The 14,242-nt window shown below is 42.5% G+C and overlaps 1 protein-coding gene across 6 annotated transcripts in view; it reads right to left on the bottom strand.

Annotated features, from left to right (window-relative positions):
* rap1gap2a (RAP1 GTPase activating protein 2a) overlaps nt 1–14,242 on the bottom strand; it is a 354,141-nt gene that overhangs the window by 15,365 nt on the left and 324,534 nt on the right. For 5 of the 6 annotated variants that reach the window (XM_060848310.1, XM_060848305.1, XM_060848306.1 and 2 more), the window contains 4 exons: nt 9,303–9,440; nt 7,769–7,869; nt 5,544–5,657; nt 283–403 (listed from right to left, as the gene is read on the bottom strand). In XM_060848310.1, coding sequence (XP_060704293.1) covers nt 283–403; nt 5,544–5,657; nt 7,769–7,869; nt 9,303–9,440 — 474 coding nt within the window. The remainder of the gene's footprint in view (nt 1–282; nt 404–5,543; nt 5,658–7,768; nt 7,870–9,302; nt 9,441–14,242) is intronic. The other variant, XM_060848307.1, reaches the window with a different exon arrangement.

Here is a 14,242-nt window from a genome sequence, read left to right as displayed (position 1 = left end):
GACTAAATGGACTAAAAAAAAATTAGGGCCAATACATTTAATAGTAGACAAGTCTTTAATGATATAAGTGGTAATTATTGCTGAACAGTCACTGAAACATTAACAGGACACCTCACTTCCTCAGAAGAATGTTTGATGTTACACATAATTAATGCCTGACCTAAGGATCAAGAATAATTATCCTCAACAAGCACTGCTATACTGACAAATGCACACCAAGGATTAACCTCACCCATCTTACTTGGTCCAGCTTTCCCCACCGTGCATCCTGTATATACTCACTGCACTGGACTCATAGTCCTCCAGAACTTCATTGTCACCAGCCGTGCTGCTAAAGCTACTTGTGCTTGATGAAGAACGGGAGATGTTGCTCTTGCCATTCTCCTTGAGTTTACTGCAGATCCTGGTGAAGAATGATGAGAGACAGCATGAGGACCACGCCACCTCCCCCCAACTTGGGCTGACAATAGGAGAGCACTGTCAATGGTGGCTGCAAATGGGATCTGAGGATGAGCGCAGGTGGGGAGAGAACAAGTCTCAGAAAGAGGTGTATGAGCAACATGGCTACAGCATCAGCAGATTGAAAGGATATGGGTCTAGAATCTGGGAAAGTCAATGAGTGTAAGGAAACTTGATAGATTTTTAATCAGTGAGGGAATAAAGACAGGAAAGTGGAGTTGAGGATTATCAGATCAGCCTTGATTGTAATGAATGGCAGAGCAGACTGAATGGGCTGAATGGCCTTCTAATCCAGTGTCTTATGATCGGTTCATGAACAACTAAGGATGAGAAGGCATTGGAGAGAGTGCAGGGAAGATTCATAGGAATGGCTCCAGGGGTGTGGAACTTCAATTATAAAGATAAATCTGAACTGTTTTCAGAACACAGACCATGGAACAGCCTTCAGCCCACCATGTCTATGCTGACCATGAAGCCATTCCAAACCAGCCCCATCTTCCTACACATAGTCCATATCCCTCTATTCTCACACTGTTCACATGGCTGTCTAAATGCCTCTTAAACATTATTATCATACATCTGCCTCCCTAGCAGCACATTCCTGGCACCTATCACCCCCTATGTAAAAACACTTGTCTTGCACATCTTCTTTAAACTTTCCCCCTCTCACCTTTAATCTATGCTCCCTAGTATTTAACATTTCTATCCTGAGTAAAGGACTTTCAACTATCCACTCTGTCCATTCCTCTATCAGATCACCCCTCAGCCTCTAATGGTCTAGCAGAAATAAGCCAAGTTTAAGTAACCTTTCCTTATAGCTAATCCAATCCAGGCAACATCCTGGTAAACCTCTTTTGCTCTCTATGCAAACGTCCACATGCCTTCTCTCATGTGGCAAGTAGAACTGCACAGTCCAAACGTGGCCTAACTAAAGTTTTATATATCTGCAACATGACTTGTCAATTTTTATACTCAATGCTCTGACTGATGAAGGTAAGCATGCTCTATGCCTTATCAGCTTATCCACTTGTGTTAACACTTTTAGGGAACAATGGACTTGCGCCCCATGATCCCTCGGTCTATCAAAGTTTCTAAGGGTCTTGCTGTATTCTTTACTCTTTACTGTATACTTTCCACTTGCATTTGTCTGCCCAAAATGCAACACCCCTCAGCTGTTCAGATTAAACTCTATCTGCCATTTCTCTATCGAAATTCTACTGAGCTATGTCCTGCTGCATCCTTTGATAACATTCCTCACTATCTGTAACTCCACCATTTTTGGGTCATCTGCAAACTTACTAAACAGACCACCCACATTTTCATCCAAATCATTTTATGTATCACAAGCAAGAGGACCCAGCACTAATCGTAAAGTCATAGAGTCATAGAGATGTGCAGCATGGAAACAGACCCTTCGGTCCAACCCGTCCATGCCGACCAGATATCCCAACCCAATCTAGTCCCACCTACCAGCACCCGGCCCATATCCCTCCAATCCATTCCTATTCAGATATCCATCCAAATGCCTCTTAAATGTTGCAATTGTACCAGCTCCACCACTTCCTCTGGCAGCTCATTCTATACACGTACCACCTTCTGCGTGAAAAAGTTGCCCCTTAGGTCTCTTTTATATCTTTCCCCTCTCACCCTAAACCTATGCCCTCTAGTTCTGGACTCCCCCACCCCAGGGAAAATACTCTGTCTATTTATCCTATCCATGCCCCTCATAATTTTGTAAACCTCTACAAGGTCACCCCTCAGCCTCCGATGCTCCAGGGAAAACAGCCCCAGCCTGTTCAGCCTCTCCCTATAGATCAAATCCCCCAACTCTGGCAACATCCTTGTAAGTCTTTTCTCAACCCTGTCAAGTTTCACATAGGAAGGAGACCAGAATTGCATGCAATATTCCAACAGTGGCCTAACCAATATCCTGTACAGCTGCAACATGACCTCCCAACTCCTGTACTCAATACCCTGACCAATAAAGGAAAGCATACCAAACGCCTTCCTCACTATCCCACCTACCTGCGACTCCACTTTCAAGGAGCTATGAACCTGCACTCCAAGGTCTCTTTGTTCAGCAACACTCCCTAGGACGTTACCATTAAGTGTATAGGTCCTGCTAAGATTTGCTTTCCCAAAATGCAGCACCTTGCATTTGTCTGAATTAAACTCCATCTGCCACTTCTCAGCCCAATGGCTCATCTGGTCCAGATCTTGTTGTAATCTGAGGTAACCCTCTTTGCTGTCCACGACACCTCCAAGTTTGGTGTCATCTGCAAACTTACTAACTGTACCTCTTATCCTCACATCAAAATCATTTATGTAAATGACAAAAAAAAGGACCCAGCACCGATCATTGAGGCACTCCACTGGTCACAGGCCTCCAGTCTGAAAAACAACCCTCCACCACCACCCTCTGTCTTCTACTTTTGAGCCAGTTCTGTATCCAAATGGCTAGTTCTCCCTGTATTCCATGAGATCTAACCTTGCTAATCAGTCTCCCATGGGGAACCTTGTCGAACGCGTAACTGAAGTCCATATAGATCACATCTACTGCTCTGCCCTCTTCAATTCTCTTTGTTACTTCTTCAAAAAACTCAATCAAGTTTGTGAGACATGATTTCCCACGCACAAAGCCATGTTGACTATCCCTAATCAGTCTTGCCTTTCCATTTACATGTATATCCTGTCCTTCAAGATACCTTCCAACAACTTGCCCACCACCGACGTCAGGCTCATTGGTCTATAGTTCCCTGGATTATCTTTACCGCCCTTCTTAAACAGTGGCACCATGTTTGCCAACCTCCAGTCTTCCGGCACCTCACCTGAGACTATCGATGATACAAATATCTCAGCAAGAGGCCCAGCAATCACTTCTCTAGCTTCCCACAGAGTTCTCGGGTACACCTGATCAGGTCCTGGGGATTTGTCCACCTTTAACCGTTGCAAGACATTCAGCATTTCCTCCTCTGTAATCTGGACATTTTGCAAGATGTCACCATCTATTTCTCTACAGTCTATATCTTCCATATCCTTTTCCACAGTAAATACTGATGCAAAATATTCATTTAGTATCTCCCCATTTTCTGTGGCTCCACACAAAGGCCTCCTTGCTCATCTTTGAGGGGCCCTATTCTCTCCCTAGTTATTCTTTTGTCCTTAATATATTTGTAAAAACCCTTTGGATTCTCCTTAATTCTATTTGCCAAAGCTATCTCATGTCCCTGTTTTGCCCTCCTGATTTCCGTCTTAAGTATACTCCTACTTCCTTTATACTCTTCTAAGGATTCACTCGATCTATCCTGTCTGTACCTGACATATGCTTCCTTCTTTTTCTTAACCAAACCCTCAATTTCTTTAGTCATCCAGCATTCCCTATGCCTACCAGCCTTCCCTTTCACCCTGACAGGAATATACTTTCTCTGGATTCTTGTTATCTCATTTCTGAAGGCTTCCCATTTTCCAGCCGTCCCTTTACCTGCGAACATCTGCCTCCAATCAGCTTTCGAAAGTTCTTGCCTAATACAGTCAAAATTGACCTTTCTCCAATTTAGAACTTCAACTTTTAGATCTGGTCTATCCTTTTCCATCACTATTTCAAAACGAATAGAATTATGGTTGCTGGCCCCAAAGTGCTCCCCCATTGACACCTCAGTCACCTGCCCTGCCTTATTTCCCAAGAGTAGGTCAGGTTTTGCACCTTTTCTAGTAGGTGCATCCACATACTGAATCAGAAAATTGCCTTGCCTTGCGGGACATCGCTGGTCACAGATCTTCACTCAGAAAAATACCCCTCTGCAACTAATAACTAGTCTTCTGTGACCAAGCCAATTATGCACCCAACTTACGAACTCACCATGGATCCCGTGTGACTTCATCTTCTGAAACAACATACTATGAGGGACCTCGTCAAATGCTTCAGAAAAGTCCATGTAAACAACATTCTCTGCCCTACCCTAATCAATTATCTGTCACTTCCTTTAAAAACTCAATCAAATTTGTGAGGCGGGACCTGCTTGCATAAAGTCACGCTGACAATTCTCAAGTCCATTTTTTTCCAAATGCAAGTAAATCCTGTCCCTAAGAGTTTGCTCCAATAATTGCCCTACTACTAATGTAAGGCTCACCAGCCTATAATTTCCCGGATTATCCTGTTGCCTGTCTTAACAAAAGGACAACTTTGGCTATTCGCCAGTCTTCTGGGGTTCCACTTGTGGTGACTTTTTGCTCGTAGATACATATTCTTAAGGGGCTTGACAGGGTAAATGCTGAGAGGATGCTTCCCCTCATAGGAAAGTCTATGACCAGAGGATATAGGCTCAGAATAAAAGGGCAGTAATTTACGACTGAGATGAGAAGGAATTTTTTTCTCCCAGAGGATTGTGAGTCTTTGGAACTCCTTGCCATGAAGAACTGTGGGGGCACAGTCCTTCTGTGTATTTAAGGTCAAGATAGATTCTTGTTCAGAGGGGAATCAGAGAAAAGGCAGGAAAGTGGGCATGAGGCATCTCAAATTAGCCATGATTCTATTGAATGGTGGAGCAGGCTCGAGGGCACGAATGGCCTACCTTTGCTCCTATTTCTTATGGTGCTATGGTCTAGGGCTGAAAGGAGATTTCATAGAGCTATTCAAAAACATGAGGGATCCAGACAGAGAGGGAGGCAGGGAGAAACTGTTCCCACTTGCAAAAGCTTTAAGAATGAGAAGGTACAGATTCATGCAATTAGTAAAGGGAGCACGAACAATATCAGGACAGAGTTTTTTGACACAGTGAGTAATTACGGTCTGGAATGCGCTATTTGAGAGTGTTGCAGGAGGTGGGATGGTCATCAGAAATGGAAGAATGTACAAGGTTATGGACAGGAGGGAGAACGGCTACTCATTTGGAGAGCACGATACAGACAAGATGGGCTAAATGGCCTCCTTGGGCGCTACAATGATACTAAGAACATCTGACTATGTTTCCTACTGTGATGCATATCGTTAAAAATGCAGTTTGAAACAAAAGGTCAATGGAAATGTCAAGAGAGGGAAGTCCTTGTGTTTCTGCTGGCATTTTACACTGCACTGTGAAGATTACCTGTCTTTGTTGGGACCCATTTCGGGAGAGCTTGGATTCGACGATGCTTCCCGTCTGATGTCCGATGAGATCTGACCACTCTCAGCGGTCTTTGACAAACTCGAAAGACTTTCACTATCCGAGATAAATTGAAGACAATATGTCAGTGCCACAGCTTGAAATTGTGCTAACCATTCTCCCTGTGCATCTATGTCTTAATGTTACGCGAGTGATTCGGAGAGGCTTGGAATTATTCTGCAACAGTCCTGATGCAATGAAAGCGATTCCTTACATACCTCAAACAAATGCTGCCTTCATAGCTAAATAAAAAACTGAAAGAACTGAAGATGCTGGAAATCAGAGACAAAAGCAGAAATTACTGGAAAAACTCAGCAGCTCCGGCAGCACCTGTGGAGAGAAATCAGAGTCACTGTTTTGGATCCAATGACCCATCTTCAGAACTGTTCTTCAAAACCAGTTTCTCTCCACAGATGCTGCCAGACCTGCTGAGCTTTTCCAACAGTGAGCATTCATAGCTGCCTGGCTTCAGTGCAAGTGGTTTTTGTTCTTTGTGAAAGTTAACCTATGGAAGGATATAGCACTAGAAATGAAGGAAAGCATGAATATCAAAAACGGTTTCTGTGGTTGAACAACTCTGCGTCATTCCCTGTATTCACAGTCTTTCCCCGACTGTAGCACAGCTATAACCAGTGAGAATGAAATGAAGGATTTTGCAGGATCACAACATTAAGGAACCCTTCATGTGTAACGTTAGATGGCCATCATAAAGGAGCAAAGTCCGATTGTGGGAAAGGACATTAGGGCAATCCTTCCTGCCTGGAGCTCAGTAAGGTGATTTTATTTGCTTTCTCTGGTCTTTAACTGAAAAATATCTCTTTTACACTGTCAAATGCATTATCCCATGCAAGTGCAAAGCTTTAAATGTGCGCATCAACAACTTGTATTTACCTAGCACCCTTGACCTAAAAAGACAATCCAAGGCATTTCACAGGAACTCTGACACTGGGATGGGTGACTGAAAGCTTGGTCAAAGTGAAAGGTTTTAAGGCACATCTTAAATGAGGAGAGGGTGTGCAATTTCAGGACAGAATCACTGCTTAGGGCTTTGTTTGTTTGTGGAATGGCTGCGAGTGTTAGGTGATGGGAATCTGCAAGAAGACAGCACTGTAAATAAAGTGGAGTTGAGGCTGAAATGAGATCAGCCATGATGGTATTAAGTCGTGCAGAAGGCTAGAGGGGCTGAATTACCTACTCCTGCTCCCAGTTCTTATGTTTTTGTATTGTAGGAGAGCAGAGATGGCAATGGAGGAGGTTACAGAGAGAGGCAAAACCACTGGAAACAAGGATAATGATATTTAAATCAAGGAATTGTTAATCAGCACAGCAACACAAGAGCCCTCAAAAGGACTTTTACTTTGAATAGGTTATATACATGGTAACTGATCCGATGATATCACTTACCAGAGTTAACCTCCCTTGGTACATATTAATATCAGAATACTCCCTGGCCATTAGACTTGGATTTACAAATAGAGGAACAGAATATAAAGGGAAAGCAAGCGTTGCTAGGATTTGATTGTTCATTGATTGGTACTTAGTTGGAGTATTGTGGAGGATCCTGGGCCCCAGTACTTCAGGAAAGGTGTAAAGGACGCTAGATGTCACCAAGGATGAGGAATTTCAGCCCAAAATGGAGGGAGTTTGGCCAAACAACATGAGCTTTTCGGCCCACCATGTCTGTGCTGACCATGATGCCATTCTGAACTAATCCTATTTCCCTGCACATGGTCTGGATCCCTATAATCCCTGCCTGCTCACATGTCTGCTTAAATGCCTCTTAAATGTATTATCAAGAAAATAGGAGGAATCCAGAGAGCAAAATGGGGAATAAATAGTTTCAAAATCATTGGAACTATAGCCGTAGAGAAGATGAAGCAAAATGCAATCATCCTGAGAACATTTCCATCTCAATGCTCTACCTGAAATAATGAAAGTTGATTCCCTCAATAACTTCAAAAGAGAGCTGGATGGGTACTTCTCAATAAGGAGCTCACCAGTATATGGTCTAAAAGTGGAGACGTGGGACTAAACACAACTACTCTCTCTTAAAGGTTCAGTGCAGATATGACAGACCAAATGGCCTCCACCTGCTCTGATGTAAATTTCTATCATTCTATTCTACAAAAGACAGAGCAAATTAAGCACTCCAGACATCACATATTTACCAGCGTGGTCTCCCATCCAACTGACTGTCTGAGCTTGTATGAGGTCGAGGGAAGACAGCTGATCTCCTTTTCCCTGGACTCTTCAGAAGTTTTACTTGCTGCTAAAGTAAACGAAAAGTTTGTTACAGTGAGAGATTTGCTATGTCACTGCATACATGGATGAAGTATGGGCCACAGAGCTGGGAGAACAGCAAATGTGGTTCAGAAGTCAGCAGAATCTGACAAATTATCTAGGTTCAGGTCGTTTCTCTTTATTCCGATGATAGTGCCATGGACTGTAGATCATTTATATCACAGGTTATATAAACTGTTGGTTAAGGTCACATCTGTAGTTGTAAAACCAAAGCCAGGAAACAAAGTTAACATTAACAGTTAACCTCTCATAAGGTCGGACAATACTCCAACCTTGTGAATTGATGTGTTTACAGCATTTTAATTCAAGCACAATTACCAATTTAAGAGGGAGGTGGTGACATGTTGGTAGTGCACTGGCATAGTAATCCAGAACACCAGCTCAACGTTCCCTGGACATGGGTTCAAATCCCACCATGGCAGATGTCAAAATTTGAATTTAATTAAAAATTTAATGTCAATCATATAATCACTGTTACAATAGTCACAAAAACAAATCTAGTTCACTGAAGTCCTTTAGGCAAGGAAATCTGCCGTCCTTATTGGACGTGGTCACACACTACAGATGATTCTGGACCCAAGTAATGCCCTCTGGGTAATTAGGGGCTGGACAATAAATGCCCACATCCCATGAATGAATAAAAAGAAACCATGACCTTCCTACCATCCGTGCAAACAGGACTGATGTTAAGCTCACAGGTTCCCCTGCAAAATTTAGCCCTGAGAATTGAATCAATATCTGAGGTAACTCTTGCCGGATATGGTTCAGTGTCCTGTGCAGTTACCATGTACATGTCCTAGATATCCTAGATCTCGGAATTCACCCATTCCACAACTGAGCCTCAGGAGACACAGCAGGTATTTATACATCTCTCACAGCTCAGCTTGGTGATGCTGACAGTGCAGGCATTTTGGCATGCTCTCGTTGTTTTCACTAGCTTCAGTCGGGAATACACCACCTCTACCCCCCAACCCCCACCCCCAATCCCTGCAAATCTGCATTTCCCATGGCTAATCCACCTAGCCTGCACATCCCTAGACATTATGGGATATTTAGCATGGCCAACCCATCTTTGAACTGTAGGAGGAAATCCAAGCAACTGACAGAAACTCACGCAGACAGGGGGAGAATGTGCAAACTCCACACAGACAGTCTGCCCGAGGGTGCAATCAAACCTGGTTCCCTGGCGCTGTGAGACAGCAGTGCTGACCAGTTTGCCACCATGCTGCCCAAGAGCTAACTCAGGAACAATGCCCCCAAGGGTCTCTGCCTGTTGCTTTATCATCGTATCGCGTAACGTCACCATGAGTGGATGTTCCCGTAGAATGGAAATGAGAGTCGCAGCTAAGTTACCGAGAGGCACCTTGATGCATGCCCAAGGGTCGAGTGACGTGTACTCACATTAGGAGGGTGCTTGATGATGTCTACCACATTGTGAGAGATCCCACCACTCTGGCTGCCTGGCAACCCTCCGCTGTGATGCTTCTTGTGACCTGACACCATGGTCTCCATTGAGTGGCTGCGGACACGGAGAGCCCTCTAATTTGGAAAGAAAGATGTGAGTGTGCAGTGCAGAAAGAGTCTCTGTCTTTGAATCCAAAACCACAAGTATTATACATCTGCTTGGCTTGTTTTAAACTATGTGTGCTTCTCAGCTCACTATGATTTTCCTCCTGGTTGGCTCAGCTTATATTTACACCAAGTGTGAGAACTATGCAGGCTCCCTGCATTTTCCATTCCCAAAAGCCAGTTGATAAAGGATGACACTGACAATTTTTCATTGTCTCACATTTAGTTTCAGACTGACATATTCCAAGCATATGTCTCCTAGCTCAAGCACATCACAGTGACAGCAAATGTTACTTTGTAAGATATTTTATCCAAACCCATTTGGCTAAGTTATGACTTAGGGCTGTGGCCATCATATCCTGAGGGGGGAACCTGAACGCAAACCTGCTAGACCAGAGGTAGGGGCACTACCATTGAGCAGTAAGGGCTCTGGTAATGTCTCTTTAAATTTTTAAATCAGCGAACAATGAGGCAGGTCTAGAGCATGTGGGATTTGAACTAGGCCTTACTGCCAGACTCACTGAATGTTTCAGCAATTTTGGTTTTCATTTCAAATTTACAGCATTCTGAGTGTGTGTTTTTTGTGTTTAGTCATTTGTTGAATATATGGTATCACCCTCAGATGAATCTGCCTTCAGAATTTGTGTCAGCACCAATCTCACAAGGGTGTCATGGGCGATATTTCTTCACTCTGCAAATCTGAGACTATCCAAAACTCCTTTACACATTGGTCTCATTTGCACCAATGCCACCCGACATACTTTATATCCCACTCTCACTGAAAACATACAATGTTGGGGATGGGGATGGGGGGGGCAAGGCCAATGTTCTTGTAAAGTGCCTTGAGAACATTTACGATTAAAGGTGCTATATAAATACAAGCAGTTGTTGTCACAGCCACAGCAGGGCATTTGAGTGCAATTACCAATTTAAGGTTAATTTCTGAGTGGTCCAACCAAACCCTATCTCAGAGTCGAGAGTGTGGTGCTGGAAACGCACTACAGGTCAGGCAGCATCCAAGGAGCAGTAGATTCGACGTTTTGGGCATAAGCCCTTCATTAAGAATCCCAAAACGTCGATTCTCCTGCTCCTTGGATGCTGCCTGACCTGCTGTGCTTTTCCAGCACCACACTCTCGACTCTGTTCTCCAGCATTTGCAGTCCTCACTTTCTCCAATACATGTCTCAGCTTTAAATAAAACACAGGACCAGAAAGAGCAGGTTAATTCTCATTTTCACAATATCCTCCATCAGATGAGTATGTGGACAGTGGGAGAGTAAAGCAGATTCTGCAAAGCGCATTTTTCCAAACAAGATTCCATGTTTTTTCCTCCTTTATTAATGGAATAAGGGCATCATTAGCTGAGCCAGCATTTATTGCCCAGAATGCGTTAATAGTCAACCACATTTATTCTTTCTGCTTGGACATTTGCGATCATCATACATAAGTAACATGTGGGAACCAAAGCTGCAATACCACTTTGTCATCTCTGTTTACAAAGTTAAAAATCACACAATATCAGGTTATAGTTCAGCAGGTTTATTTAATTATAGTCCAACAGGTTTTACTGGAAGCACTAACTTTCGGAGTGCAGATCCTTCATCAGGTGGTTGTGAAGTATAAGATCGTAAGAAACAGAATGTATAGCAAATGTTTACAGTGTGATGCAACTGAAATTATTTATTGAAAAAGACCCAGATTGTTTGTTAAGTTTCTCATCTTTTAGAATGAACATGTTGGTTTCAGTTCTTTCATATGTAAATCGCAGAACTTTTTTAAAGTTACATACTGAAATGAAGTTTAACAATTGGTGTCATGTTGACCCAGAGAATGCATTTAAGGTGTGAGGTGCCCTGTGTGAGATTGTGCCCCACAATGTTCAGACTGATTCTAATCTAAAAAAATGGATTCACAGAATCTTACATGGATTCATGCAGTTTCTGAGCAAAATATAATGTAATTCTGCAAGTACAAATTCACCTCACAAATTTATATGTGTATGTGTGCACATGTGTGAGTGTGTGTGTGTGCATGAGTGTGTGTATGTGTGCATGTGTGTGTCTATGTGTGCATATGTGTGTAGGTGTGAATGTGTGTGTATGTGTGCATGTGTGTGTGTGTGTTTGGGGGGGAAGGGCGCGAGGAGTTTATGAGTGTCTGTGAGAGAGTGTATGTATGTGCGGAAGTGTGCATGTAAAGGGGTATAAGTCTGTGAGAGAACGCCTGTGAGTGAGTGTATGTATGAGCGCAAAGAGTGCAGAAGATTACACTCCACAGCGACCTGATGAAGAAGCAGCGCTCTGAAAGCTATGATTTGGAGATGCCGGTGTTGGACTGGGGTGTACAAAGTTAAAAATCACACAACACCAGGTTATAGTCCAACAGGTTTAATTGGAAGCGCACTAGCTTTCGGAGCGACACTCCTTCATCAGGTGATTGTGGAGGGCTTGATCGTAACACAGAATTTATAGCAAAAATTTACAGTGTGATGTAACTGAAATTATACATTGAAAAATTGATTGTCTGTTAAGCCTTTCATCTGTTAGAATACAGTGATAGTTTCACTTCTTTCATGTGTAAATCACAAAACTTTTTTTTAAAAGTTGCATTCTCGGGTTAGCTGTTAACAAAGGTGATAGCTAGACAATATGTTGAATGTGTTCTCTGTCTATGACCTGATGTTTAGATTGATTCTAATCTAAAAAGTGAGATAACAGAGTTTTACATAAATTCATGCAGTTTTTGAGCTCAGAGTTCACATGAAAGAAGTGAAACTATCGCTGTATTCTGACAGATGAAAGGCTTAACAGACAATCAATTTTTCAATGTATAATTTCAGTTACATCACACTGTAAATTTTTGCTATAAATTCTGTGTTATGATCGAGCCCTCCACAATCACCTGATGAAGGAGCATCGCTCCGAAAGCTAGTGTGCTTCTAATTAAATCTGTTGGACTATTACCTGGTGTTGTGTGATTTTTAACTCTGAAAGCTAGTGCTTCCAAATAAACCTGTTGGGCCATAACCTAGTGTTGTGTGGCCTTTAACATTGTCCACCACAGTCCAACATCAGCTCCTCCATATCTGTTTTCAGCCCTGGTGCAGGTAGGCTGTGCAATGTTAATTTTGTCCCATTTCAGAACCCCCAATTCCCAAATACAAAACAAAACTCCATTTCATAGCAGCTACTAGTTTCTCCTCCCTGTTTGAAGTGGAAAATCAACTCTTCAAGGATGACTGGGTCTGGAATGTGAAAAACATTTCACCTTAAAAATATTGAGACATTTTGTCATTAGGGCTTATCTTTATCTGTGACTCACCACAGCTGTGTATTCTTCTGTATTATTGTTTGCAGATTAAAGCAGTCAAGGATGGGAAAGAATTCAGGGTGAGAGTATTAGCTGCCTCTCTCAAATGATTCCAACCTTGATTGTTTTTATATGTGTATCACCAGGTGACATTAAAGATAGGGATTAAAGCACTTTTCTTTTCAACTTTGCTTTTGCCTCAAGGCAATCAGCTGGAGGTGATAAACTTTTCAGTATCAGAAGCACACCTAAGTAGCATGCAGAATTTGTGCGCTTATTGTTCCCTTCCTTTCCATCTGTCATTCGTGTTTTTTTTAAAATCTCTGTCATAAATGAAAGAGTCGACTGTGTAATTTTAATTACAGAATTTATATCTTATGTGCTCAGCCTGAGCAAACTACCTCACAATGAATCAATGCGTTGGACAAACCCAACAGCTCACAAAGAGCTCTGAGAGAAATAATTAGGGTCAGAAGTCACACAACACCAGGTTATAGTCCAATAGGTTTATTTGAAATCTAAAGCTTTTAGAGCCCTGCCCCTCTGTCAGGAGTGCTCCGAAAGCTTGTGTTTGCAAATAAACCTGTTGGACTATAACCTGGTGTCATGTGACTTCTGACTTTCTCCAACCCAGTCCAACACTAGCACCTACACCTCAGAAATAATCAAGACATTATACAGGAAGGTTGACGTTGTTTGAAGGATCAGACTAGAGCTTCCCTTCACGTAATCATGTCTATCCTCAAGACAGCAGAAGGAGCCTGTTTTAATATCTCCTCAGTAAGATGCCATCTTCACTGATCTCACACTGAAGTGTTAATCCAGATTGTGTACTCAGTCTTTGGTCTAGCACATGGACCCATAGCCTTCTGACTCAAAAGGTGGTTGTGTTGCTACTGAGCCAGGTTGTAATTTAAAATCGAAGCCATTCAACATTTTAAGTGAAAAATGCCAACAAATCAAGCAGAAAGCCATGACCGGAGGGTTTGAGCTATAGGGACTCTTTTCACTGGAGCATCGAAGGCTGAGAGGTGACATTTTCAAAGTTTATAAAATCATGAAGGACACAGATAAGGTGAATAGCCAAGGTCTTCTTCCAAAGTTAAGGGAGTCCAGAACTAGAGGGCATATTTTTAAGATGAGAAAAGATATAAAAGGGACCTGAAGGGCAACTTTTTCCACAGAGTGTATGGAATGAGCTGCCAGAAGAAGTAGGGGCAGGTACAATTACAACACTTAAAAGACATTTGGACAGGTAGATGAATAGGAAGAGGTTAGAGGGATATGGGCCAAACTCGGGCAAATAGAACTTGTTAAGTATGGGATACCTGGTTGGCATGGACGGGTTGGGCCAAAGGGTCTGGTTCCGTGCGGTATGACTCAATTAACAACAAATTCTGGCAATATCCAGCAATTTGAGAACCAAGAAAGAAGGGAGATTAATAACGCAGGTGGATTGCAAT

The sequence above is a fragment of the Hemiscyllium ocellatum genome, chromosome 31, assembly GCF_020745735.1.
Source record: "Hemiscyllium ocellatum isolate sHemOce1 chromosome 31, sHemOce1.pat.X.cur, whole genome shotgun sequence".
In the NCBI taxonomy this organism is placed as follows: Eukaryota; Metazoa; Chordata; class Chondrichthyes; order Orectolobiformes; family Hemiscylliidae; genus Hemiscyllium; species Hemiscyllium ocellatum.
This window is presented reverse-complemented; position numbering and strand designations above follow the sequence as displayed.